Source organism: Tyto alba, unplaced genomic scaffold (genome assembly GCF_018691265.1).
Source record: "Tyto alba isolate M040663 unplaced genomic scaffold, T.alba_DEE_v4.0 Super-Scaffold_28, whole genome shotgun sequence".
NCBI lineage: Eukaryota > Metazoa > Chordata > Aves > Strigiformes > Tytonidae > Tyto > Tyto alba.
The window spans coordinates 18,023,373-18,051,335 of record NW_024881302.1 but is presented as its reverse complement, the minus strand read 5'-3'; the positions used below and the strand labels follow the sequence as shown (position 1 = coordinate 18,051,335).

The following is a 27,963-nucleotide window of genomic DNA, read 5'->3' as shown; positions in this document are numbered from 1 at the left end:
CCGGCGCGGCCCGGCCCGGCGCAGAGGCTGCGGGCGGCGGCGGGGGAAGAGCAGGAGGAGCGCGGCGGGCGCCGTGCCGGGGACGCGATGCACTCGCTCTTCAGGAAACGCAACAAAGGGAAATACAGCCCCTCCGTACAGAAAAAGAGGTGAGTGGTCCGGCCCCGGGCAGCCCCGCTTCTCTCGGGTTAAGAGGCGCCGAGATTTCGGGGCTCCCGCCGCGCGGCATCCCCTCCCGGCGCTGGGGCTTGGCGGAGCCTGGGCACCCCCGGGTGTGGGCACCCCAGCGGTGTGAGCACCCCCCGAGGCGTGGGCATCCCCAGGTGTGGGCACCCCAGAGGTGTGAGCACCCCCTGAGGCATGGGCACCCCCCGAAATGTGGGCACCCCCCTGAGATGTGGGCACCCCCAAGGTATGAGAACCTCCCGAGGCATGGGCACCCCCCAGGTATGGGCATCCCCGAGGTGTGGGCACCCCACAAAATGTGGGCACCCCCTGAGGTGTCAGCTCCTCTCCGAGCTGAGTCCACATCTCTTGTGCTGGGTGGGGGCACAGAGATGGTTTTTCCCCTGTCCCCCCTCACATCACAGTAGCAGCAGTTCCGGGGAGTAGGTTCCTTCACTCCCCAGGTGTGTGCTGGGTTAGGTCTTAGGGAAAAGTCTGGCTGTCCTCAGCCTTCATCCACTTGTTCCATCAAGACCAAGTATTCAGTCAATCGTCTTTTCCTCTTCTCTATCTGATGGGATGGGGACGCATCTCAGTTGTACTGGTCGTAAAAAAAAAAAAAAAAAAAAAAAAACAAAACAAAAAACAAACCACCCAAAACACAGCGTCTTGAATGCGCCCTGTGAAGCGTCACTGTTAAAAGGGAAAAGATGTAAAAATCACCCCCCCTGAGAAGGCTTGGCCTCGGCCATGCATTGCTGCAGGAGGGGGGCTGGAGAGCGGGCAGCCCCTAGCCCCTGTCTGCACGGGGCAGGTGGCACAGGGGACGTTTTTCCAAAGAGGGGGATGTTTGGATCGATTTGAAAGCACGTCCTGCATTTCCCAGAGGAGCTGTGGGGGCTCTGGAGCACACGGAGTGGGACGGCAGGTTCAAGCCCATGGCTTGTTCGTCCCTCTCCAGAGGCGCCTGCCCTGGCCCATGGGCTCAGAGCAGCCACCTAGCTCCTAAAAATCCTCTTTTGGGAGGAAACTGGGTGGCTGGCACAGGGGCTGAGGTGCCTTCGGGGACCCGGAAAGGGTCCAGACAGCCCAGAAGGTGCTGACATCTTCTGAGTTGGGGGAGCCCGTCGCTGCTCCCTGCCCACGGGTGCCGTGCTGTGGAGCGTGGGAGGGGTGTTCCCCGAGAGGGGAGGGTGCTGCCCTGGCACAGTGGGTGCTCAGGCTTTGGTATTTGCTGAGCTCCCCCCCATTTGGAGCTTCAGCCCTGGGGATGAGCTCAGACGGGCCACCCAGGTTCCTGCTTCTAGAGCCCGGGGCACGCTCTGCTGCCAGCTCCTGCCCTGGGGAGGGCTGGCAAGAGAGGACAGGGGTGGCAGGAGAGGACAGGGGTGGCAGGAGAGGACAGGGGTGGCAGGGAGCCCTCTGAGGGTACCTCCCCGATGGCCCCAGCCCCAGCGTTCCCGTGGTTGAAGGATGGTGTAACCAGCCAGTTGCATTTCTGATCTTTGGGGGTGTTAGTGGAAGGCTTGAAAATGAGAAACACCAAACCTGGGTTGACAGCTCAGGACTCGGAGCAGCGTCGGGATGGTGGGAGGCAGGAGACAGACCTGCTCTGCGCCGGGTACCCGCCGTGCGATCCCCACCCTGGGGCTGCTGCCGGGGTCCCCACTGCTGCGCCCCGAGCCCTGCCAGCGCCGGGTGCCCCGCGCTCACGTCACGTCATCCGACAGCGGATGGGGCTCGGGAAGACGGTCTGCCCTCTGCCGCCCTGCCCGCGAGCCCAGCTGGCTCTGGGAAGGTGCCAAAGCACCTCTGAAGGCTGCAGGCCAGCCTGAAATCTTTATTTTTCTGGCTGGCTGGTGGCGGCTGAGGGAGCAGCTCGGTGCTGTGGCCTCGGGCCACCCTCCCTCCCTGCAGCCCGGCTATCCACGCACCCCTCGGGGAGAGCTGTGCTCATTAGCCCCAATTTGTTAATTCCTGCGTTGGAGTTTACAAACATCTGGGAGTCCGGGGAACACTCCCACCGTGTGGAAACAGCCCCACCGTCTAGATGGGGAAGCCGGTGCTGGACCGGTTAATCAGCTTGCTGGAGGAGGATTGCGAGGAAGCGAGGAGCTCCTGCCGCCCCATCCCCTGCTCCAGGCACTGCCAGGCTCCCAGCCGGCTCCCGCCCAGTTTTGCTGCGAGAAAAACAGAGCAACACTGCTAAAATCAACCGACCGCCCCCGCCGTAAACAGGGACGGAGATTTCGACACCGTGTACAGCCCGGCCTCATCCGGCATTTCGGCGTGCAGGGGTGCAGGGGCTGCACCTTAGACGAGGGCTTAGTGCCAAGGTGCCGCCGGTGACCGAGCCTTCAAAGCACAGCAGTGACAGGGCAATAACCAAGCACCGGTTTGGCAAGCGTGTCAGGTTGCTGGAACGTTTCCTGCAAGCAATGAGGAGCCGGGGCTACAAGCTCAGCTGATTTAGTTAGGGGTTGCCCAGGAAGCGCTGTCTTGCAGCAGGTCGTAGCCTGATGCGGAGCCACTGTGAGCCGTGGTGGCTCCTTGGGACAAGCCCTTCCCACGGTGGGGGCATCTCGATGAGCAGCACTGGAGAGTCAAGATCTCTGCGAGTCTGTGCAGCTCAAGCCAGGCGCTTCGTCCCCCTGGGTGCAGTCAGCCACCCTTCCCCAACCCCAAACTGGCCCTTCAGCCTCCCATCCAAAGTGCCTCGGAGCACATGGGCTTCGAGCAGCTTCCCCTCCTTATCCTCGAGCTGCCCTCAGCCTGCCCGGGACCCAGGGGTGAGAGGTTGGGGTGGGCAGGGATGGCTTTCCCCGCTCCATCTCTGCTGCTGTGCCAGGTCCCTGCAGGAGCCAAACCCCTCCCTGAACCCTGCCCCGAAGGAAGGAGCCAGCTGTGGCAGCCAGCTGCGCGCCTCGAGGCCGATCAGCCCCACGCTAGCGCTAGTAAGGAGGAAAGCCAGCCTGCTTTGAAGCTCTTGTAGGCCAACAGTGGGGAAAGAACAGCAGCGGCATTAAATCCTGCAAAGCCACGACGGTTTGAAGACGACTTGGTGCCGAGTCCTCTGGCCTGCTGTGGCTCGTCCGTCCTCAGCAACACCAGCGGAGGCTTGGAGCGTGCTGGCCACGCGCTGTGCTGGGGGAAAACCACGGCAGTGCTCTGTGCCGAGCACCCTGGACCGCATCCCCCTCCATCCTCCTCCTAACGCCACTCACAGCACCAGGGGTTACTTTGCCCTCAGTGTTTGTTGAGGTGATGCTCCTCAACAGCAACCTGCGGTTTTGTTTTCCTGGTACACAAATTATAGCAGGATCGGGGTCCACGTCTCACCTTAGGAATATCTGCTGCAGCTTTTCTTTGGGAACGTGGATGATGACATTTCTTTTGCCTCATGGACTTTGTTGCTTTACGCTCTTCTTGCTCAGCCCATCCCAGTAGCATATGGCCCTGGGGATTCACCTGAGACTGGCCATGGCTACTGTCTTGTTAGCACATCATATATGTATATATTTATATGTGCGTGTATATATATACATGCATATATATATATAAAATGTGTCCCTACGAGGGAAAGCGGAAGTCTTGAATAGGGATGTAGTATGGGGAAACCCCATCACCCTTCTTCCCTGTTATCTTCACCAAATGCTTGCCACGCTTAGAAAACAGGAGGTTGGTTTCTCTCTTAGAAAGTCCAGGCTTAGGAGGTAGAAAACACAGCTCAGCCTTGAGAAGTCGCTGCTGAAACTCACCCTCCTGCCAGCAGGAAGATGTTCATCCTCGGGGTCCCCCTGGTGAGAGCATCCGATCCAGGAGTGCTCCTAGCCCTGGAGACCCTGAACGGTGTCAGGAGACCCAGTCCCCACCTAAGTGGGGGTGCAGGCAGCTGGGACAGAAGCCAGGAGGGCTGACACCCATTTCTAGAGGCTGTTTGGTAGGGCTGGAGTCAGCACGAAGGACCAGACAGCAGGTGAGTCAGGGAAGCTGCTCTTTATTTACGGTGGAGCAAGCCTCGCCATCACCTCGCCATCGCCTCGCCTATTCCTGCTTTAATTTCCATGCACTTTACAATAATATATCAGCATTACTATGAGGGAAGATAAATATAATTGAAACAATCTGGACTAAGCACAGCAACCCTGCTGTCCAGCTACGCCCTAACGTGGGTAGCTCGATGGCACACTGCTCTGGAGTTTTCAGCCAGATCTTAATCTCCTCCCAACCCGAATTAGACTAGCCATAGCCCAGCCCTCATGTCCTCTGCTCTGCCACAGTTTCACTCTGGTGTCATTATAAGCGGCACAAGGAAATACCAGGCAGTGGTAGCTGTGGCTCTGGGAGCTTTAAAGGCACTTATAGTTCCATGCTGTGGCCTGCTGGAAGACTTGTGCAGCTTCAGTCCCTCCTTAAATCCAGCCTCCAGCAGCAGTGCTCCCAAGAGTATGCTTTTTATGAAATCTGTCTAAATGGAAATTCAGTGGAGGTGCAATTGAGAGCAGCAGTCGTGGCCACTGCCTGAGGCACCACCCGTGTGTCCCAGGAGTGGGATGCGGTAAGCGGGACCGGGGGCTCGGACCCCATCCCCAACCAACTCGCTTGTCCCTGGCCGAGCGGTGCCAACTGTGGAGAAGCTCCTGGCATGGGGAGGTTTCCCAGCAGGAGAGCAGGGGCACGGCCAGCATCTCGCTGAGCTGGGGGAAGGGGCAGGACAGAGCCCTTCCCGTTAACCCTCCCAGCAAGTATTCACGGGACAAGCTCCCAGCAGGAGCCTTCCCAGGGACCGGGTTCAGCCGGTGCAGTCAAAACTCCAGGAGTATCTATTTGAGCATCCTCACTTGGGGGGATTAGTGAAATAGCCTCCTTGTTTGGCAAAAAAGGGAACTGAGAAATCAAAGGGATTTCCTACCACCTGCCAGCAAGCGGAAAGCCAGGGTGCGAACCTGGAGACATCCCGGAGATGCCAGCCTCGGGGAAGTTTGCTCCAAAAAATGCTCTTATCAGTGGGGGTGCAACCTAATGGAATGAGGGAAAAAAATTAGGAGTAGAAAACAAAATTCCAGTTTTCCACAGCAAAGTTTCCATATCGCAATAATTATCGTCATATTTGTCTGTTGAGAACCTCTCTTCAGAAAAACAAAACCAACACCAAAATACAACCAAAACCCTAAGAAAACCCCAAGCCCCTCTGAAACAAAGCAACACCTGGAGGTCAGAATTGTGGTACATGGATGCAGCGACATCTGCCACAGAGCAGCTGCCTCCTCCCTGCTCCCCAGCTGGGAGAGACTCAAAAATCCCTCCTGTTCCTCATGGGAATAATCCTGGGTCCTTTGCACCAGCCAAGCAGTGCTACAGCTGCTGAAGGCAGCATTGAAAAGAAATAACACATCTGCCGAGTGCAGCTTTTCATGAGCAATATAATTTTTTCCTTCCTGATCCGAAAATGTTAAAGCTCTCCAGAAAGGGCAAAGCCAGTTTTTCCAGGCTTTTTTTTTTTTTTTTTTCTCTCATCTTTCAAACAAAGACTTATCTATTTTAGCAGAAAAGCTTTGCATTTCCCTTCTCTCTGCCAGAGCCTCACAAGGGCCATGGCCCTGGGCACCTTTGCTCCTGCCTCCGCTCAGTCTCGCATGCGCTGCCCTTCCCAGCTGGGCTATGGCCAAATCCTGCCCTTCTCCTCTCCCCAGCTCCACTCTGCGCTCCGGCCATCCCCTCCTGCCTGTTTTTTTTGGCCCTGGCAGCCCTTTGTCTTACCCTGCCAGCAGCTCTGCTCCAAAGCCCAGATGCACCCACGGCTCTTCCCAGCAGCTTCCCGAAAGAGCCGTCTCCTGCCAATCCCATCCACGCACCTTTCCCGCGCTGGCCAAGAATTCCCCACTGCTTCACCCATCACCTTGTGCTTCTCCTGCATCTTCCTCCTCTCAGCAGCTGAAGGGCACAGGGAACCTGACCTCCTCCATCCCTTGGCATGGAGATTTCAGCCAGGCTTCAGCTTTCCCAGCCAATCCCTCCAGCACCCTGCTTGACATCCAGACAGATGCAGGGACCGCGCTTGTCCTTGTGGTTTATTAACACAGACCCAGCTATGGAGGGGACGGGCAGGTGCTGATGTTCTCCTATCAGTAATGTCCAAGTTGGTTGGTTAGGTGCCACAGAAGTGATAAATATGCAGAAATAAATACAGAAATCTAAGGAATCTAATCCTAAGATCTCTCTTATTTCTGTATTTATTTCTGCACGCTTATTACTTCTGCATTTCAAGCAGCAGTGGGGGTGAGCTGGAGCACACACCAGCCTCCCTGCTCCCGGTCCCGCGCTGTGCTCAGCACAGGATGGGGTGTGGAGGAGCACCAACTCCAACGCTGCACTGGGTGGTTTTGAGATCCAGCTCCCATGGGAGGTTTTTATTAGATTTCCTTGTACCAAAACCTCCGCTGGTGACTCTCGCCTAAATGCTGGAGAGAGCAAACAGCTCTTGCGTGTGTCAGGAAAGCTGGAGCTGAGCAGCAGAGCCGTGCCCACATTATAACCGAGCATGTCCTTGCTTGCAACAAGTGAGCTCCGCGCTTTCTTTTCTTTCCCTGGTCACCCAAATACTGCACAACAAAGCTGTAGTTTCTGGATTACTAGGCAAACCATCCTCTCCAGCCCAGGGAAACACCATCCTCTGCCCTCCCTATTCCCCCCAGCCCCGACTTTTGCTCCCTGCAGCGATGGAGAAGGGGCTGTCCCCCCCCCCAGGTACCGCCGGGGCTGGGGGCGGAGGGTGGCTCTGCCCAGGCGCGGGGTTCCCGGCGTCACGGGGAGGGATGGCCCCGGGCAGCACCGCCAGCTTGGGAACCGGCTGGCAGGGCGCAGGCAGCCCCGGCTCGGCGGCGAGGTGATTAACAAGGGTGATTAGAGCTCATGGCTCAGGCGTGGGGGAGAAGGGGGATGAGGGGTGCACCCTCGCCCGGACACGTCATCCCCATCCCGAACCAGCCTGGCTGTCCCAGCAGCGTGGCCACGGAGGATGCTCCTGGCAAAGCCGGTACCTGAGTAAGAGGGCCAGGGCCTGGGTGCTGCACTCACCGGTTCCCGGCACCCGAGATCAGTTTTGCTGATGCAAAGTGAGCACAGAGGCCGGACAGAGTCTCCAGGTTCAGCGCTGCAAGGCCAGATCAGCAGCAACAGCTCAGGAAGCCGTGGCTGAAACGCAGCACTGCCATGGATCACAAACAATCCCTGGCTTCATTTTATTTCCTCCTTCCAATTTAGAAGCTTCAATCAAAACCAGAACTAAAAAAGCCCCAGACTTCTTCTGCTTTTGGGGATGGTTTTTCCATCCATACTATAGATCCACTGAAAACCTGAAGATTCGTCTTTGAGCTTGCTAGAAAACTCTAAAACCAAGGTAGGGAACACCGAGAGGAAGCCCTGCCAGCTCTTCCCAAGCCCCACTCAGTGCCTGTTCAGCTCCTGGCTCTTAGAGCGAAGCGTCCCAAGCTCCCACCTGGATAATCTGCCTCTCTCACCCCTCAAAGCTCAAGTGGCCTCCAGCTTGTCGGTGAGAGATGTGGGAGGCTCCTCGGTGGTTGCAAGCTCTCTCAGGATGCCGGAGATGCCAGCTCTGAGCAACCACCAGCTGAAGACACATGAACACATGCAAGCACATTTTAGTTGCCCAGCTTCAAACCGCTTTCTCTTCACTGATTTCATCTGACGTTTTCCCTGGTTCACATGGGATGATGCAGATTAGAAGAAACCCCAAAGTGGATTTTGAAGAGCCGCAGGATCCAGCCACCTGCACCTCATCTCCTGGTGCACCCCTGCACCCTCCAGCTGTGATTATTGAATAGAAAACGAGACTCACCCTTGCAATTATTGCAACCAGCCACACAACTTGCAACAACCCCTTCGTTTGCTCCTCTGCTCAGAAATGCCTGCTCGGTTCATTTCTGCTGATGCGAGAGGGCCCGTAATTACGGCAATCCCTCTGCTCATCAGGAGGTGCCAGGCAGGCAGCAGCAGCGGTGACACACACAAACCACCAGTACCACGACTACCATCCTGATGATGCAGCTTCTATAAAAAGAAAAAAAAAAAAATCAGTGTAAATCCTGCCCATGCCAGAACTTCCCAGGGAAGCGTGAACTTTTGTGGAGCTGTCAGATGCTACGAGGCATCCTGCAGCCTGGGGCACGGTTCGAGGTAGGGAGGAACAAGCCCAGAGCTGGGTTTTGGTTTCTTCAGCTGCACTGAAAGTGATAGCACGCATGGCAGGCAGGAACGTGTCCTGAAGCTCAGCACCAGTGCCAGGAGGGAGGCTGGCCAGACCCAGGCTGGTCAAGCAAAAAAACCCCGTGCTCACATTGGAAAGGAATCAAGCTGAGACGTCCCCGCTGGAGCCGGCGTGCGGTCCCCAAGGTGCACAGGGCTGATGAGACCACGCACTGCTTTTAGCTGCTGGTAGCTGAGCGCTGGCGCATGTCCAGGGAAGCCACTGCAAAGCACTGGAAGAGGACTGCCTTGGTTGACACGCCGCGGCCACTCTCAGCTTTGGCCCACCGTGCTGTGGAAGACAGGAGGACACGCCTCGTGCTGTCCTGGAGAAGCTCACGTGGTCAAGCCCTGCCCCACGGAGGAGCTGGGTGCTGCAGGACCCCTCGGAGCTGGGCTGGCGATGCTGCTGGAGGAGGCTGCCCACCTGGAGCCCCCCACGCCGCGAGCAAGCACGGTTGGGATGCTGGTGCTCCACCAGCCAACTCTGCTGTCCCCGGGTCTGCCCCGCTGCCCTCCAGCTGCTGCAGGAGACGCACAACCCCTCTACCAGCAGCTGTAACAGCAGTTAACACTTCCAAGTGCCATATAACATGAATTCTACCACCGCATAACGAGGTCATTAAGGCTCATTATCCCCACTCGATGGGTGGTTGGGATTGGAGGGAGCCAACCCTTGGCTTATACCCACGTGGCGAAGCAGCGCCGCTGGGACACGAGCCCCGGCCTTGTCACCAGCCTCAGCTCTATGAACCCTCCAGCTGCAGGGGCTCTCGGGGAGCACACCCCGCTCTCTGCCTCCAGCCTGCGGGGCCGCAGCAGGAGAGCTGTGGGCAGCGCCTGGCACACGGCCCTCCGGAGCTGGCCCTGGCACGCGGCAACCTCTCCTTGCAGCCAAAGTGACAGCCAGAAAATGAAATGTTTAAAATAACGCTGGCGGTGCGAAAGCCGCGTCACGGGTTGTTCTGACTCTGCTCTAGCTCAGACATCCCTGCGGTGGGGCTGTGAATATTTGGGCTGGCCCTGCACCCTGCCAGCCCGGCTGCAAACGGAGAGGCTTGGACCAGCATCACCCTGGGAGCAAAAAACAGTCATGAGCAAGAGACAAAGCACTGGAAGATAGATACAACGTGTGCTGTCCCGTCCCTTTATTTGGTTTAAATTGTAAATAACTCCTTGCAGAGCAAGGAAGGCCTGACCGTGGCATGGAGGGGCACGGGAGGGGCTCCGAGGCCGGGCTGTGCCCCAGCGTGGGGCGCGCACAGGGCTGCAGGCAGGGGCTGCCCAGGGCATGGGCAACAGCCTCAAGCTGGCCACCTTGCCTGCTCGCCGGGGGTCCAGCTCCTCTCTGCTGCTCAGGCTCCCCCCTCTACACACAGGACCCCCCCCTCTCTCCCCATGCCCTGCAAACAGGCCTTTTCTTTCTTGCTCCAAAACCCAGGGTGGCCCAGGCTCGCCTACAGCATCGCTCCTATTTCCACACTACGTCCCCACCCGTCACCCCCCTCCTGGGAGAGCAGCCGAGTATTTTGGAAAGTGTTAGAAAGGCAGCAGTGAGTCACACGCAGCTGCAGTGCCTGGCAGGCTCTGCTGGCCCCCTGCCACCCCCCGGGGTCACGGCACCCCGAGGGCAGTCCCCGGCCGCCACTAAGGGCTCTGGTTTGTTTGTGGGGTGACGAGTCCCCCTCTTTCTCTTCCTCTTTCTCCCCAGCATCTCCAGCAAAGAGCTGACCGAGCTCATAGAGCGCCTGCAGAAAAATGCTGACCAGGTGGAGAAAAACATCGTGGAGACCGACTCCCGAATGCAAAATGTAAGCAAGCTGTGACCCCACGCGCAGGGGCTCCTCCGAGCAGCCCTGTCCCGCCTGCTCCCTCCTGCCGCAGCCCTTCCCGCTGCGGTCTCACCTCCTCTCCTCTGGCACGTGTGGGGGGCTGCGATGATCCATAACGGAGGGATGCATGGGTTCCTCCAGCTCCTGGGAAGAAGGTGGGAGGGTATAACATGCGATGGGGGCCCAAAATTCCATCCTCCCCAGGGCTGGGTCCCAGCAGGCAGCTAGGGTGGAGGAAAAGGGGCCTGAGCCATCATCATCTTCCCAAAGGGTATGAATGCATCCCAAGGGGATGCAACTCCCCCGGCCACAGCCCGTCCTCAGGGCTACCACAGGCCAGAGGAAAGCAAAATGCATGCCCAGGAGGACATGAGCTGGTGCCCGGGGCCCGGTGGTGGGAGGACCTTGCTCAGCCCTCTTGGATACCATTTATTTTCCCCTAGTGACCCTTCCTCCCCGCTCTCTGCCTGCCCAGGACTTGCACAAGATCAAGGCATGCCAGCTCGCGCAGTACAAGGACCTGACGGCTCAGAAACTCACCGAATCTGACAAGCTGCTCTACGTGCTGGATGGGGATGCAGCGATCGCCCGGCACATGAAGCACCCCCAGGGTGACATGATCACAGAAGAGTGAGTACCTGGGCGAGGGGGGGAGCTGTCCCCAGAGCCTTGCAGAGCGAGAAGGGCTGCACGCCTGCTCTGATGGCAGCTCTGCACGGAGCTCGGAGGGGTGGCTCTGCCTGCTGTGCTGGCAAACCACACTCGCCCCCAGCATCGTCCTGCCCTGAGCTGGCAGACACGCCGAGCAGCCCTTGGCAGAGGAACCTTTGTCCTCTCCCTCCCCAGCCGATTGCACAACACGGCTGCTGCCAGCCTGCCCGGCAGCGCTGGGCTCTCTGAGGTCCCCTAAGGACAGTGTCCCCACCGCCTCCATGGGGGCCCGGGAGAGGATCACTTACAGCTACCGATGCTAATGCTGGTCCCTGCCCCCAGCCTGCAGCCCACCTTCGTCTTTCCCTTCCCGCAGCATCCGGCAGCTGAAGGAACGAGTGGCGAACCTGCGCGTGAAACACGACCAGATCTACAGCTTCCCCCAGCAGCATATTGAGCCCCAGGTCAACTGGTTCACAGTGATCGAGGAGAAACAGGTACCAAGGGGACCGTCAGTGCCACTGCCTGGCCAGCAGCACCAGCTGGGCAGGACCTCATGCATCATCCCATGGAGAACTGGGCTCTTGGAAACCTTCTTGGGAGGTTTATAGTGGGAGCAGCAAACGGCGTGGGAAGGGGGTGGGGTGCTGGGTGGCAGGGGAAGGTGCAGAGGCGATGGGACAAGACCAGATGATGTGGCACCAGGAATTAGTGCTTGAAGCGGCTAAGAAAGGAAAAGCTCCTGAGGATCGGGGGGCAATGGGGGAGTGCACCAGCCTGGCCTTCAGGGGCTCAGCTCCTAGGCTCAGCCTGGGTGAGCTTGAGTAAATCTCTGCCCTTCTCCAGCCAAGGATGGAGACCACACTCCCTCTCCGAGCAACCTGCTCCAACGCCCCACTGTCCAAAGAGTGGAAAAGGCTTTTCCTTATACTCAGTCTGCACTCCCCCCGTTTCAATTTATGCCTGTCGTCTCTCAACTTTCTACCACACACCACCTTGCAGAGAGCCTGGCTTCATTTTCTCAACCACCTTGTAGGAAGGATGCTGTCAGGTCCTCCCAAAGCGTTCTCCTCCCCAAGCTGAACAAGCCTCAGCCTCTCCTCTTGGGTCCTTGCCTCGGTATCCGCAGTCACCACCTGCTTAGGGCTCTATTCTATGGCCCTTATTTTTTATTTTATCCCACTCCCTACACTCTTCCAGACAGAAAAGGGTTAATCCACTCAAACTGGCTTTCCCATGGCCACTCTCCAGCACAGCTGATTTCACCCACATGCTCCCAGGCACCCGCATGCTGCCGACACCAAAGCCCATCCGAGCCAAGCTCCACAGCCATCTCCAAGAGGAGTTTTGTAGGTCTCAGCCGCTGCATCCCGTTCTCCCATCACTAACCCCAACTCCTGTGCACCGCAGGACGCGTTAAGCAGCAAGGGCTTTGGGACCGACCTGCCGCTGGTCAACAGCCAAGTAGAAGAGCACAACATCTTCCACAACGAGGTCATGGCCATCGGCCCGCACATCGCCAAGGAAGGCAACAAGGTCAGCTCTCCTGCCCCTCTCCCTGCTGCCCCGCAGTGCCAGCCCTGCCCCGAGCCACCGATGAAGGCAAGGGCATCCCACCATCCGAGCTGCTCCAGCCCGCACCAGGTTGGGTGGGCGCCCACATCCCCGCGGAACCTCAGAGCTCAGCGTCGTACACCGACTGTAGCTTTCCATTAAGGAAAATCCCACAAACCCCACCCCCCCCCTCCATCATTAAGCCCTGACAGACCACCACTCTCCAGAGACGCGCTGCTGACTCTTGCCTTGCTTCTCCTCTGTTACCAGGAATACACGAGTGACTTTCAAGCCAAATACCAGAAGCTGCTGGTAAGAGACCTCTGGGATCCCGGGGGCAGAGCCCTTTCGCAGGGGTCCCTCGCCAGGGTGGCCAGGCACACCCAGATGGACCTGCGGAGAGGGGCTTCGGGCTGAGCTCTCCCCTCCGACCCTTCGCAGGCCGGCTCCCAGCAGCGGCAGCAGGATCTGAACTCCCTCCAGGACTACATGCAGCGCTGCACCAACAAGCTCTACTGGCTGGATCAGCAGGCGAAGGACAGGACCCATTACGACTGGAGCGACCACAACCTGGACTACCCCAGCCGGCGCCGCCAGTACGAGGTCCGTGCGCGCTCGGCCGCAGCCCTGGCCCCGCGCCGGCTGCATGCTTTGTGGCAGGGGAGGTGGGCACGGGGCCGGGAGGGACAGGCTAGGGCTTGGATGACAGCAGGAAACGTCCCTTCCCCGTGCCTCAGTTTCCCCCCACTCCACCATGAAGCGCGTAGACGATGGCAGATGGATAGTAAGGTTAATCCTCACCCCCCCTTGCCAAAGTTGATGCAACGAGGAAGCTCTCGAGCTTCCTCTCCTCTCCCTTATCTCAGCATTCTCTTGGCAAAGAGTCATGTCTTTAGCAACATCTGCAAGGGAAGAAAAAGCAAAAGCTGCAGTGGGAGAACGTCGCCCTTTCTGTCTTGTGGAGCTGTTTCAGGCCCTTTCAGAGTAGCTCAGCCACAGGACGCAGCCAGGGTCCCCTCTCTTTGTGCGGGGATCAGTGTCTCACCCCTCTCTCCATCTAGAACTTCATCCACCGGAAGCTGGAGGAGAAGGAGGAGGCCATCAACAAGCTGCACGCGGATGGAGATCAGCTGCTTGCCCAGAATCACCCTGGGAAGAATGCCATCGAGGTGAGCATCAGGGATGGGTTCCAGCTTCCCCACTGACCCTGGAGCTCGGGCAACTCACCCCGTTCTTCTCCAGTGTGGGGCCTGGTGCCAACACAACTCTTGACTTGACTTCCTGGGATGCCAAGTGGGAAGAAGTTTCCTTCACCTCCAAGTGTGTCAACACCATCGGAGGAGCAGAGATAAACCTAAAGAGCTCTTCCTATCATTCCTGTGGCGATGATCCTGTGCCTGCCTACAAAGGATAAATTATGGTGGGAAGCTTCACCTTTGATGGGTGGAAGATGGACATAAGGTCCACAGTATTTGCTACCTCCTTCCATCCAGCCCCACGCTCCCCTCGGAGCATCCCAGCTTTGGACTAGCTCTCCAGTATTCCCATCCTAGCTTTGATCTGAGAGCATCTGGGTGGCTTCAGAGGCAGCCACGGAGTTGTTTGCTCAAGATGGAAACTGGTACTTTCTGGTGGGAGCTCAGGCTCACCCCTACCATAAGGCATCCTGTTAACATCCACCTCCCACCTCTGTGTTGCAGGCTCACATTGAGGCAGTGCACGCCGACTGGAAGGAGTACCTCAACCTGCTGATCTGCGAGGAGAGCCACCTGAAGTTCATGGAGGACTTCCACAAGGTACCAGATCCCTGGGGGGCAAGCAAGACACTGTTTGCTCTGCACAGCCCGGAGAGTAGGGGCTGTGTTGCAGGAGATCCTAGAATACAAACTCCTGCTGCCCTGGAAACAGGGTAGAAGAGATTAAGTTCTCTAGTCTACGGGGCTTTTAAGGCTAGGAGGACCACCTTGAGCTGATATAACACAAATCATAACTGCTCAAGCACCAAAGGTCAGTAATTGCTTGGCCAAAGCATGACTTTGCAGAAAGCATCTGCTCCAGTGCTGAGGTTCAGGAGCCGCAGTCTGCTGTCGGCATCCTTGTCTGCGGAACAGTGGAGGTCTCTCGCAGAGGTACCTCACCCCCAAAACAAGGCATGGGGAGACCTGGCATGCTCCACGCGGAAGCGGAACAATTATGCCTGCAGAAAGCAGAATTGCCCCCCACACGCACCCCGGGGAGCCCTGCGCAAGAGCTCAGCGCCCCAGCTGAGCGCGGCAGACAGATGTCTGCTGGATAAATTGCATCCGCCAGCCAGGTGAGGCTCTTCAGGGGAGCAGGTCGGGCTAGATTCCTCTCCCACAGCCTGGGCGTGTTGACGTGATGGTGAGTCTGTTGTCAAAGCTGAACCTTGGTGCCCAGCCCAGGCGATGTCTTTTGTGGGTATCTGCCAGAGTAACTGCCCCAGGAGGTGGTTTGTGTGTGGAAGCTCTTGGCTCTGCCTTCTCCTCGGCACCAGCGGCGGAGACACCCCGCACCGTAGCGATGCTGTCCAAGTGAAACGGAATTGAGGGCAGGGAAAGGTGGGCTGTAACAACTCTGCAGAAGACCATGGAATAAGCTGCCCCTGGTTGCCTTTCCTTTAGCTCTGCTGATCTGAGCACGGGAAATAGCAATTCCTCACCTTTCTCCCTGTCCTTCTGAGTGTCCTGGTGGCTGTCCCTGCACTTGGCAGTGCAAGGACCACGGTGCTGGGGTGGCTCTGCTCCAGCGTTCAGCAGGACCCTCTCTCACAAGAGACTTGGCCTTTCTGCAGTTTCAGAAAGACACTAAGGATGCCCAGGAGCTCTTGAAGAAGGTGGATATAGACCTGGACCAAAAATTCAGCCCGGAATTCAAGGACAGATACCAGCTCGAGTCTCTCCTGCGGGAGCTGGATGTGAGTATTGGTGCAGAGAGGACTGCAGGGGAGGCAGCAGCACGAGCCGGTGTCCCTGTGGCACCGGTGAAGGGACATCCCTGCCGGTGCAGGCATCTAGCCCAGCTTTCTCCACCGTGCTGCTGCCTCCCTTTGCTAGGCCTTCACCCAACTCTTCCTTCCCCTCGAGCTAGAGATTGCCTCTCCCATAGCAACGTAATTGCTCACTGGGCTGGTTTTTATTTGTTCTCTCATTGAGTTAGCGCTCATTAAGGGCGGGAGCATAATTAGACCTGCTGCCAGAGGAGGTTGTGGAACTTGCTGTGCTGCCCGAGAGCTGGGCTGGGAGGTCGCCCACTTGGGGAAGGGCTGTGCTGAGCCGAGCTGCTGGCCCAGCCCCAGCCCAAGCCCAAGCCCAAACCCAAGCCCAAGCATGCTGCAGCAGGCCCAGATAATGCCCATGTCCTGGGACAGCTGATAGCTCTTCCCCAGAGCTGTCCCTCTCCTCCTGCACGCTCCATCCCACTCCACATTCGGGGATACCCACCTGCACAGCTAGAAATAGAGCCTTTTTGTGGGGCTCTAATTAGAGCTAATGGCTGGGAACGGGACAATCCAGCACCCTGCAGCCACACAGATGTGGGCTGTGCACCAGGGAATGCCTGTCACTGCCTGGTGGCTAGTGCATGGCAACTCACGGACACAATCCCGGTCCTCAGCCTGGCTGAAAAAGTAGGCAGGAGAGCGGAGGAGCACTTGGTGTAGAAACAAAATGCCTGCAGAGCAGCACCCAGGAGCCGTTCTCCCTAGCATAAGCAAAAGAGAAGCCACAGTCTCTGTCCCGGCAGCTTTGGTACGAGCTGCACCCCAGCTGGGACTGCCCAGGAGCCCATTCTTTTCCCATTTCCCTACTGGTTTTGGTCATTACCCTGTGCTAGGACCAGGAGAAGGCCCTGGACAAGTACGAGGCAGTGGTGAAGTCGCTGCAAGAGCGCAGCCAGCACGTCCTGCCCCTGCGGTACCGCCGCGAGACGCCGCTCCAGCCCGTCCCCGTGGAGGCTCTCTGCGAGTACGAAGGCGAGCAGGTAACATCTCCCTCGTCCCGCAAGCACTGCGGAGGTGCTGCTGGGGACTGTCTCCTCAGGGGGAGGGCACTGGGGGTAGAAGAGGCACCTGGGGAAGGAGCAGTTTGGGCCAGTGCCCTGGTAGTGATGTCTCCCACGGCGGGGATGAGGCGAAGGTCACGCTCGACCTGGTGGGAAAGCAGGTTTTGCAGCTCAGGAGGAGTCTGGGGGACATGCAGCCTCTGTCGGCCCTGCAGACAGCGTGCCTATCACACACCCTTCGGGAGGTTGCGACAGCCCGGCTCTGTCACGTTCCCACGCTCCCTGCACTGGGACGCTGAAGATGTGCAGGCACGTTTCTGATCAAAGAAACTCGCCCCACCACGACCGACCCGGTCCCTGCAGGCACATCTGTATCCTCCCATCCCGGGATCAGCCTTTGCAGGACTGAGGAGTTGACCGAAGGGATGGGACAGGACACCACGGGAGCGCAGGGGCCCGGAGAGGAGCGAGCAGCTCCGGCTGACTCAGCTGCCTGCCTCTCCAAAAAGGAAAGCCACAGCTCAGCCTTGGAAACGCCTTCTCATCTCTGCCCTAGTGGGAATTTTCTTGCCAGGGCTGTTGCAAGAGGAGGCATGGCTTCGTACCTGGAGGCTCAGGGGAGGGAGGAGCAGGCACATGAGTTTTTGGCAAGCGGCAGACACTTGGAGAAGCGAGAGGGTGCCAAGAGAAGGGACTGGGGTTTATGCCAGTCCTGCCTCCCTGCAAGCACAGCCCCCGGGGCTGCCGGCACGGAGCAGGGCGGGTGGTGTTTCCTGACCTGCCGCTGTGACCGGTTCCCGTCCCCCAGGGCCAGATAAGCCGAGGAGCCCACTACACCCTGCAGAAGAACAGCGGAGACGTTTGGGAAGTGGCAGACAGCTCAGGAGACAAGATCAGCGCCCCGGGGGTCTGCTTCATGATCCCCCCGCCTGACACAGAAGCAATAGCGCTGGCAGACCAGTACGTGCCCCCCAACCTGCTGTGCCGGACCCTCCTGCTGCCCCGGCAGCCCTCACCTTTCCCTTTGCCTTTCCCTTCACCAGCCCCAGGCCATGCTGCCAGTGCTGCACCCCTCATCTGGCAGCGCTGATGGGGGGCGGGGGGGGGCTCCTGCCCCAATTCCTGCAGCGAGGCTGTGCCTGCTCAAAGCTTCAGGCTTCCTCCGGGAGGGATTCCTGCACCCTCCTGCTTGCACGCAAGGGCCCACCTGGCAAAGTGTGGCTCGGAGCCATCCAGGTCCCCCCTCCTCTGGGGGACCATTAGGGCAGGGGGAGTTGCCCACCCCTCCCCTCAGCAGGCAGGCACCTGCCTTTGCTGCCTCTCCCTTGCTCTCACCCCTCCGGTGAAGACACTCCTCTACCCCTTTGCCAACACGGGCTGAAGGTACCTCTCTCCTGCTTGCTTCACAGCTGCCTCGAGGAGCCAGATTCCCCCCCCCCCCCAAGCCCCTCCAGAGCTGCACCTCCTTCCCGGAGCAGTGCCGGGATGGGCAACGGAGGGGCCAAGGGCCTGACTCTGACCTCCCACCCACGCTGTCCCGTTTTGCAGAATTGCCGATCACTACATGACCGTGAGGGAGAAGATGGCCAACTGCAAGAACATCCTCCAGCAGCGCTACGAGGGGCTGAAGGCAGACAGCATTGGAGGTGCGGCTCTGGAAGGGCAGCTTGGGGCTTGCCCCTTCCCACGCACAAAAAGGCTGCTGTAGCCTTTCATTTTGGTGGTGGCTCATCTTGAGGGGGATGTCACCAAGAGCTTCCCATCTCCTAAGGATCCTGGGGACACACAGGGGAAAAGCAGCCAGGCTGGAGTCGCAGTACACAAGGCTCGGGGAGTGGAAGGGCTTGTGGGTTTTGCACTCACCAGTGGGATTGAGCCTGGACCCAGCTCCCAACCAGCTTTAACCCGGTGCCCCCCTCGTTATCCAGATGCTGCATCAGTTCGGGGGCGCCAGCTTCTGGCAGGGCTGGAGAAAGTGAACAGCGACCTGGACAAGCAGGAGAAAGCAATAACGGCAAACCTCCGTCCGCCGCTGGAGCAGAGTCGGGCTGTGCAGGACAGCACCGAGCGCTCCAAGGACCTGAAGGTACGGGGCTGTGAAAGCAGAGAGACGGTGCCGTATGGGGACCGTGCTGCCAGGGGGTCTCCAGGGTGGTCCTGTAGGGCTGTAAACACTCCCTGAGCCCAGGAGCACACGGGGATGAAGGGGATGCTTACAGCTGGCTGCTGCTGCCAGCGGAGATGGGGAGCAGTCCTTTGAGCAGCCTCAGAAGCCAAAAACCTTCGCCATGCTCCTGGCCCAGCTCGGGCACGGGAAGGTTGAATGGGAAAGAGGGTATGGCTGCAGGGTGTGGGCTGTGAGGAAGAGAAGGGAGCCCTCAGGTTTTGATCCTGCATGTAGTCTGAGAACAGCAGGGACGTGGACTTTGCCACCATCATCACCAGCTCAGAAAGGAGCAGGAAAACATTTATGGTCCAGGGCACTGTTTCTCCTTGTGGACCTGCTCTGTTAGGCTCCAGTGCTGTTAGCCCTCCTGCTCCTTTCCTCTCCCTCAGACCCCTAATTAAGCCAGGCTCCATGCCACAAACCTCCCTTGGTTTAGGAGGAAGCTCAGGTTCTGGTTACGTTACCTGCCGAGGGCTGTGTCAAAATCCTGGTGCCACCACAAGTGAAAACAAATTGCCCCAGCTGCCTGCAGCACTTTGATGTCCGGGCAAGAATTCATCTGCCAGGCTGCAGAGCCCAACGGTCCAGATGAGTCCAGCATGTTTCTGAACAAGCTAGAGCTGGTGGGAACCACTCCCCAGCCAGAGTTTCCTTGCTAAGGGCTAGCTAGCCTGCCCCAGAAGAGATACAAGTCAACAGAAAGTCAACAGAAAACACCCTTTTGTCCCCTACAGCACTGAAAGGTACCTACCTTCAAACACAAGCCCTCAGCCCAGACCTCCCCTCTCACACTGGACAGCCAAGGGTCAGCTTTTTTGTGGCCACAAGGTCCTAGTTCAGTTGCTATAAAGCCTTTATTCCTACTGCAGAACATCACCAATGAAGTCCGTCGCATCGAACCTGAGAAAACGAGGAAGATCCAGGAGTGCGAGGTCTTCATTGAGTCCGTGCCAAACACTGGCAGCGCCACCTTGGTGAAGAACAAGGTGGAGAACACCAACAAGAAGTACGACCGCGTGGTCCAGCTGCTCAGCGCTGCCCAAGAGAAGTCAGTCAGGGTTTAAGTCACGGCTCGAGCCTAGCGTAACGTAGGATCCTGCAGGAGATAGGTGCAGGCGTGCTTAAACACCTTTCCTCTTGTGTCCATACAGAGTTGAGGTGGCCACGCACCTCGAGAAGAGCCTCCAACAAGGCCGAGACCTGCTGTCTACCTACGAGAACAAACTGGTCGTAGATGACACGGTACCAGAGGATATGCGGGTGGTAGACCGTAAGAAAGAAGAGCTGCTGGTGAGCGTTGTCTCCAACACTCTCTACATAGAGAACCACTTTCCAAAAGCTGGGGTAGCTGCTGCTCAACACACAAGCTTGAATCAGTTGGGTAAAGGGGTGGCCTCCCCCAGCTGGAGATGGGACCTGATCCCCGCCTACTTTAAATGCAAACTGTTCTCATCCCCAAACCAGAAATCAAATGCCAGTTGAATTCTTGTGAATTGACAAAAGGATTAATGGAGAGGTGAAGGATGAAATGGTCTTGGAAAAGCAACGCAGAGGCCTGAAACTTGAAAGAGATGAACCTAGCAAGGCTTTGAGAACAATCGTTGCTAGGAAAAGCTGCCAACCAGAATTGACAATCCTTCTGCTATAGAAAGGCCAAGAACTGGCTAGGCCAAAATTTTCTGTCCTCCTTCAGCTTCTCCAAGTCCCCAAGTTCAGACTAGCATGCAAAAGCTTTCACAGCTCCTTCTGGAGTTATTGCACTGGCAGGAACAGTGTTTAAGGCTTGCATGAGGAGCACCAAATATTTTGCACATAGTTTGCTTGCTTTTGAAGTTTAACAGCTGGAGAAGGGAGCAAGAGCTAGCTTTTCTCCCCATCAGGTTTTTTAGATGGCTCTGCTTATGATGCAAGCCTCTAACTTGCTTTTCTCCACAACTTGTAGCACTGCTGCAGCTTGGCCATTCCTTCGTATCCTTTGCAGCTCTGGTGCAGTTGCTAGAGTTGACGGGGAACAGTGACAAAAGCCTGGCACATGTGCAACCCTGGAGACTCCCTCTCTCCTGCTTTTTCCACAGGCCATGGGCACCGAGCTGCAGTCCAAAAGGTTCCTGCTCAATGAAGCAGAGCAGAACTTGCTAAGGACAAAGACATGCTCCAACACCCTGGCCAGCAAGTTCCAAGAGCACTGCCCCGACATCGAACGGCAGGAAGCCGAGCTCTACAAACTCAACCAGCGCTTCAACAACCTCAGCAAGCAAATCGACCACAGGTGAGACAGAGGATAGGATCTAGCTAGGACTGGAGCAGCCTGGAGAGCCGGGATATTTACGGTGGGGTTGGAGCCACACTGAATCTGGAAGAGGCATAACACCATCGTGGCAGTGAGCAGTTGCAAAAGAGCTTCCAGGGAAGGCTAAGGAGGAAGAGAGAGATGCTCCTGGCATGCGCTGGCTGGGTAGATCAGGGCAGCCTTTAGGATTAAGAGCTCTTGCAACAGAGATGGGGACTTTGGCAAGAGACAAACTGGCTCAAATCCGGGTCTATGGGGAGCAGGGGAAGCGGGGACAGGTTAAGAGGCATTTGCAGAAGACGCAAGAGATGTGACAGCACTGAAGGTGAGCTGATTTCCCCTACAGAACGCAGACCCTGCAGAAAGCAAAAAGCGCCTATTCCAACTACCGCACCAACTACGACAAAGTCAACCAGTTCCTGTGCAACATACCCAACTACGAGCCGCAGGAGACCGACAACATCCAGCAAGTGGAGATGAAGCTGAAGAACCAAGCGGTAATTCTTTCTGAGAGCACCCTGGGCTCCACAGGGAGAGGAGAAGGAACAACACTGAAAGATAAGGAATAGAACTCAGTTAGCTCCTAAACATAAAATAGAAAAATGTAAATACTTATTAGCTTTATTGATTTTTACACTAGAGGGTCCCACTGTCCTACCTGTCCCTTGTTTACACATAGCAGGGCAGCTTGAGAAGGTTGTAATTCTGTGTTGTAATTTTCATGGCAAGCCTCAGAAAGGCTGTACGAGGCGTTTGGATTTTGTGTTCCCTTTGACACGTATCTCTGTGCGTGCCAGGCGCTCCTCAGTGACATTGCAAGCAAGGAGCAGGCGGTGCAGAAGGTCTCTGCCACAGCTCAGCAATACCAGCAGGCAGTGAAGGTAAGGACTGCGGTTCTGCTGGTGGGAGAACTTTCACACAGAACGGTTTGGGTTGGAAAGGACCTTTAAAGGTCATCTAGTCCCACTCCCCTGCACTGAGCAGGGACATCTTCAACCGCCTCAGGTTGCTCAGAGCCCCGTCCAACCTGGCCTTGGATGTTTTCAGGGATGGGGCATCTACCATCTCTCTGGGCATCCTGGGCCAGTGTCCCACCACGCTTGTTGTAAAAAAATTGCTTCCTTACAATTAGTCTGAATCTCCCCTCTTAATTTAAAATCATGACCCCTTGTCCTGTCACTACAGGCCCTCCCAAAAAGTCTGTCCCCATCTTTCTTCTAAGCCTCCTTTAAGTATTGAAAGGCCACCAAGAGGTGTCCCCAGAGCCGTCTCTTCTCCAGGCTGAACAACCCCAGCTCTCAGCCTGTCCTCATAAGGGAGGTGCTCCATTGCTCTCATCGTTTTTGTAGCCTTCCTCTGGACCCTCCCCATCACGTACATGTCTTTCTCGTGCTGGCAGCCCCAAAGCTGGGCACAATACTGAGGGTGGGGTCTCACCAAAGCGGAGTAGAGGGGCAGAATTACCAACATCCTACAAGGAGCCACCTAAAGAAAGCCTTGTGCCCTTGCTCAGTCAACTGCTGAGCTAAAATCAGGTGACGTCTGCTCTGACGTTGACATCATGTGGCCATTAGCACGGCAACTGGCTCAGATTTATTGCCTGTGAAAGGAGGGTTTCCAGTCCAAGCCCACCATCGGGAAGGTCGGCACGTGCCTGTGGCTGTGCTGTCACGGTCACGGGGCACTACCCGACTCAAAACCTGCTGGGATGTCTGTCACATCCCACCATCCTCAGCAGCTCGCCCAACACGCCGGTCCAGGGAAGGAGTGATGAAAGCCAGAGTTTAGGAGGGACCTATGCGTGAAGGGGACCCAGCAACCTTGCTTTCCCTCCTGGAAACTTCTTCCCACAGGACTATGAGTTGGAAGCCGAGAAGCTACGGTCCATCCTCGACCTAGAGAACGGCCGGAATGGGTACATGAGCAAGAAGCCCAGGCTCCAGTCTCCAGCTGCGAAAGTGAAAGAGGAGGTAAGGAAGGGGTAGCCTGCTGTGAGCTAAAGCAGAGCCGACAGCTTATGGCACCAATGGGGATTTTGCAAACTGTTATATTTACTGTCGGCAACCTTGGTCCCTGAGGGGACTGCAAGGGAAGGCAGAGAATCAGGGCAGGAAGGGATTTTTCATCATTCTTAACCCATCAGGTTTTTTAGGCTGGACTGGCCAGAATGAAAGAAGGAAAACGCTGGATTTAGCTCTTTCTGAAAGGGGAAAGGGGGGAAAAATAGCCAAAAACCTGGAAGTTTTTCCCCCCTCCAGACTTCCGAACAGAGAGTGGGATTTCACTGCCAAAGACCTCATGCTAGATAGAAATACTTAGAGCAAGAGCAGGCCACAAGCTACTAATTTACGCAGGATCTATTCGCTACCTGCCTCAAAACTCATCCTGCCTATCGAGGCAGCCAGAATCGTTCATCTGGTTCTTCCTCAGCTGCATCTCTTTTTGCATATCTTGAGTAGGAAACGTACAGCATGACCATGAGAGTGTGTGTGCGCATGAGAATCGCTCTTCCTCCCCCAAAACTTGGCAGATCACCACTGTAGGTTTTTAGAAGAGCAGCCAGGGTTACTTCGTTAGGGCCTCTTGTTTCTGTTCAACGAGTGTTGACCAAGCACCACTGGTTCCACCACCTCTTCTCAATGCATTTTTTTGTTCCGTAGGAAGCTGTTCTGGCAGCCAAGTTCACCGAAGTAAACGCTGTGAACAAACAGAGGCTGCAGAATCTGGAGTTTGCTCAGAGCCTCCTGCGGCAGGTAAGCGATCACCGGGAGCAATGTGATACTGAAAGAACAGTCGTGTAAATAACATACACGTGTGCCTTTGCTATTACAAGTTGAACTGGAAACAAATCTAGGTAGTGTTTCATGTCCCCAAAATCATTAATCAGCAGACACTTAAATCAGATAGACAACCCCTCTGTGTTTCCCAGTCCCATCTCCCACTCACCCTAGGAAGCTCCACATCATTTTTAACACTTCTTTTGCCAAACCCATGCCACAATTAGTGTGCCTCATGGCTAAAAGCTTTGTTTTGACAGCAGCAGGCATTGCAGAAAGCATTCCTCAGGCTGGGAAGCCACAGAGACATTCAACAGCAGCCTGTTTGCACATACACCCTGTTCAGCATTTGCAACAGGCAACCTCCATTAACCAAGCTCAATATCCTCCTGTCGTTTTGTCACAGGAGGCACTGAAAACAAGCACCAAAAGTACGATTATTTGGGGTTTTTTGACTACACATTCTTTTTTTCAACAACAGCAACCAGAGGTTCAAGTGACGCAAGACTTTATCCAGACCAAAAAATCTTTAAGGCCCATGGAAGAAGTCTGGAAGTTAAAGAAGGAGCTGGAGGATGAGACTCAGCGTCGGCAACAGCTAGAAGCGGAGATCAAAGCCATTCAGAACAACATTGTCCATCTGCAAAACCAGAAGCCCCAAGAAACTATTGTTAAGAAAGAACTGCTGAAGAAAGTGCCTGACCCTCAGCTGGAAGAGAGCGTCCACAAGCTGCAGCAGAACCTAGCAGAAGAGCAGCGCAAGAACCAGGTGCTCCAAGATGAGCTGGAGGCTCTTAAAATCAGGCTGCGTGTTCTCGAGCACGAGAAGAGGGAAGGAGGGCAGGAGTATATAGTGAAAGAGGTACTGCGTATTGAACAAGATAAGGCTCAAGCTGATGAAATCCTGAAGCTCAAAGAAGAATTGGAAGAGCTCAGGAGGCAGGAAGGAACCAGAGAGAACGAAGTCATCCTGTTACGCCAACAAATTGCTGTGCTGTCCAGCGAGAAGAACAAAGAGCAGGAGAAGGTAACGGAGAAAGAGGTGCTGAAGCTGCAGAACGATCCCCAGCTGGAGATGGAATTCCGGATGTTGCAAGAGAACAAGCAGAGGGAGAGCGCCCTTCGGCAGAAGCACGAGGAAGAGCTCAGCTTCCTCCAGGAGAAGCTCAAACGTCTTGAGAAGGAACGGGCCATCGCCGAGGGCAAAATTACTGTCAAGGAGGTGCTGAAGGTAGAGAAGGACTTAGCCATTGAGAGAGAGGTGAATGAGCTCCGGCGCCAGTATGAAGATGAGAAGTCCAAGGGTCGTTCCAATGAGCGGGAAAAGGCTGAGCTGCTCAGGAAGATCCAGCTGCTGGAGGAAGAGAATGCCAAAGTGGTTGTCCAGGAGAAAGTGCGCGAGATCGTGCGCCCAGACCCCAAGGCTGAAAATGAAGTTGCCAACCTTCGCTTGGAGCTTGTAGAGCAGGAGAGGAGATACCGAGGTGGTGACGAACAGCTGAAGAGCTGCCAGAATGAGCTGACTGCTCTGAAGAACAGAGGGCCACTGGTAGAGGTCAAAGAAGTCATTAAGGAGGTCATTAAGTACAAGAATGATCCAGAAACTGAAAAGGAGCTACAGCGACTCCGGGAGGAAATCATAGAGAGGACAGGAGCAATTGAAAGAGCTGACCTCGAGATCTACCAGCTGAAACAAGAGATACAAGCTTTGAAAGATACCAAACCTCAAGTGCATACAAAGGAAGTCGTTCAAGAAATTCTGCAGTTTCGGGAAGACCCCAAGACTAGAGAGGAGGTCGAGTCTCTAAGAGTGCAGCTAGCAGATGAACAGATGAAACACATTGACCTGGAGAGGGAGCGGCTACTCCAAGAGGAGAAAGTAAGACAGAAGGAGGAAGAACTTTCCCAGGTGAAGGAGAAAGTGGTCCAACAGGAAGTAGTGAAATATGAGCAAGATCCTGCCTTGAAAGCTGAAGTCAACTCCTTCTCTCAGAGCATTGAGAGCGAGCTGAAGCAAATTGATTGCCTCCGTGAAGAACTCCGCAAGCTGCAGAGGAGGAGGTCTGAGCTCGAGCGTCAGCTAGAAGAACTTGAGAAAGAGAGACAGGCCCGCAGAGAGGCTGAGCTGGAGGTGCAGAGGCTGAAGATTAGGTTGAATGAGTTGGAAGAACAGGAAAGGGAGACAACAGAACGAGTGACTGTGAAACAGAAAGTGATCCTTCAGCAAGATCCTCAGCAAGAGAAGGAGCACTCCCTTCTCAAGCTGGAGCTAGAAGAAGAGAAGCACCGGAGACAAGTCTTGCAAACTGAACTAGAAGCCCTGAGAAAGAAGCTCCTTTCTCTGGAGAAGATGGAGGTCAAAGAGAAAGTAGTCTTTTCAGAGAGTGTCCAAGTGGACAAAGGAGACACGGAGTATGAGATTCAAAAGCTGAAGAACAATCTGGAGGAAGAAAGTAGGTGTAAGAGGGAGCTAGATGCAGATATCAACCGCCTCGAGACCAGGCTGTCCGAGGTAGAATTCAACAACTCCAAGTCATCAAAGGAGCTAGACTTACTAAGAGAGGAAAACCACAAACTACACCTTGAGAAGCAGAACCTGCTGATGGAAACGAGGAGACTGCAGTCAGAGATCGAACTCACAGCAACAGAAGCTCGGGATTTGAGAAACATGACCCACGTGGATAGCGGAATAAACCTGGACTCCAGATTCCAAGCTTTGGAAAGAGAGTTAGACGATCTGAAGCAGTTATCCAGAGAAAAAGATGCAGAGATCGAGCAACTGCAGAACCGCCTCAAGACAGTGGCTATCAAGAGGGAACAAAGAGAGAACCACCTGAGGCGCTCCATTGTGGTCATTGACCCCGACACAGGAAAAGAAATGTCTCCAGAGGAAGCTCATGTGTTTGGCCTCATTGAATGGAGCCTGTTTGTCAAACTGAAGAGTCAGGAATGTGACTGGGAGGAGATCTCAATAAAGGGTCCCAATGGGGAATCATCTGTGATCCTCGACAGGAAGTCTGGCAGAGAGTTCTCAATTGAGGATGCCTTGAAGAGTGGAAGGCTAACCATGGCTCAGTACAACAGTTACCTCAACAAGGAGATGTCGATCCAGGAGTTGGCAGTCTTGGTGTCTGGAAGTAATTACACAGCACTCCCTCCACTTTAGAAACTTTTTCTTAAGAGCAGCTAGTCAGAGCTGCACCACTTGTTAGACCTACCAGATCACTGCAAATCCTTGCCCTCCTTTGCATCTTCCAAAATGCTAGAGCCTCTGCCTCTGCCCCAGCCGTGCTACGAAGCCACGCTGCTTGCTGTCATACACTGCAGAAAAGCACCACCAGTAGTGGAAAACACGTTCGTCAGGACTACAGCAAAACCTTCTCCCCTTCTTCACCTAATCACTCAACCTAACAAAAACCAAGACAAAAAGCCTTAGGGCAGTGAAGTACCTGAAGTCCAAAGACTCGGTAAAACCTGCAGTTTCCTCAACATATACTCACGTAGTCGCATAAAACGCCGTATACGGCAGCCATTAGAGAGACTGAAGGTCAAGATGATTGCGAGGTGACCAGCAGGGAGCTGGTTATCTCAGCTGCATGTTGGTAAGCCAGACAGTTTCATCGTGGACAACTGACTGAATGATGGGATCGTCCTCTGAGAAAGCCAGCTCTGTAAAAACAAGGGTGTGCTACACATCTCAATGCAGCATCACCACATTAATACCTAAACACCATCATTTTGTTCACCTACGTGCCTATGCTGCTGGGGAAGAGCGAAGCAGATGTCATTTGGTGGCGTCAGCCATAGATCCAGGAGGAGCATTCATACACCACAGAGGTCACCAAGAAGTACATGAAGAGATGGCAGTATTGCCAAACACAAGATGGTAGTGTAAAGCATGCAACTGTAACCAAACGCAGAGTGCCTTCGAAACACAGTTAGCTTACCTCATGGTTAAAAGCCATTTGTGCTGGTATTTTACTGGATGGAGTTACATGCAGCTACATGTTTCATTTACTTGTGTAAGGGAATGGGAAATAGAGGGGAATTCTATTTATAGTACAAAATAAAAACGCAGTGGTTCCAATCAGAAGTTGGTTTTTCTTTCTTAATTACGGCAGTCTCTTCATCTTTGGCTTTACAGAAAGTTACCATTTCAGAGTCAAAAGGTAAAAAAGTAAGACGGTTCATTTTAGCTGTTGACTCTTTTCCAAGAGGGAAATTGCTGGAGCAGCATTAGAG

General features: G+C 55.5%; 1 protein-coding gene across 1 annotated transcript; it reads left to right on the top strand.

The window, feature by feature from the left end:
- Positions 1 to 27,811, top strand: PPL (periplakin). The gene is made up of 22 exons (XM_032998376.2): positions 1 to 149; positions 10,142 to 10,241; positions 10,738 to 10,892; positions 11,290 to 11,410; positions 12,324 to 12,449; positions 12,738 to 12,779; positions 12,909 to 13,070; positions 13,529 to 13,636; positions 14,168 to 14,263; positions 15,280 to 15,402; positions 16,320 to 16,466; positions 17,296 to 17,447; positions 18,036 to 18,133; positions 18,416 to 18,573; positions 19,524 to 19,702; positions 19,806 to 19,944; positions 20,730 to 20,923; positions 21,291 to 21,441; positions 21,742 to 21,825; positions 22,798 to 22,914; positions 23,605 to 23,697; positions 24,203 to 27,811. The coding sequence occupies exons 1-22, from the start codon at positions 88 to 90 to the stop codon at positions 26,885 to 26,887; spliced, it is 5,292 nt and encodes a 1,763-aa protein (XP_032854267.1). The 5' UTR covers positions 1 to 87; the 3' UTR covers positions 26,888 to 27,811.
- The last annotated feature ends 152 nt before the right edge of the window (positions 27,812 to 27,963 follow it).

Excerpts from the sequence above, each read along its gene's own strand:
- PPL (XM_032998376.2), top strand. The coding sequence starts at position 88 with ATGCACTCGCTCTTCAGGAAACGCAACAAAGGGAAATACAGCCCCTCC. Across the intron at positions 17,448-18,035 it reads GCAATAGCGCTGGCAGACCA|AATTGCCGATCACTACATGA; the intron begins GTACGTGCCCCC and ends CCCGTTTTGCAG. Across the intron at positions 22,915-23,604 it reads CTGCGAAAGTGAAAGAGGAG|GAAGCTGTTCTGGCAGCCAA; the intron begins GTAAGGAAGGGG and ends TTTGTTCCGTAG.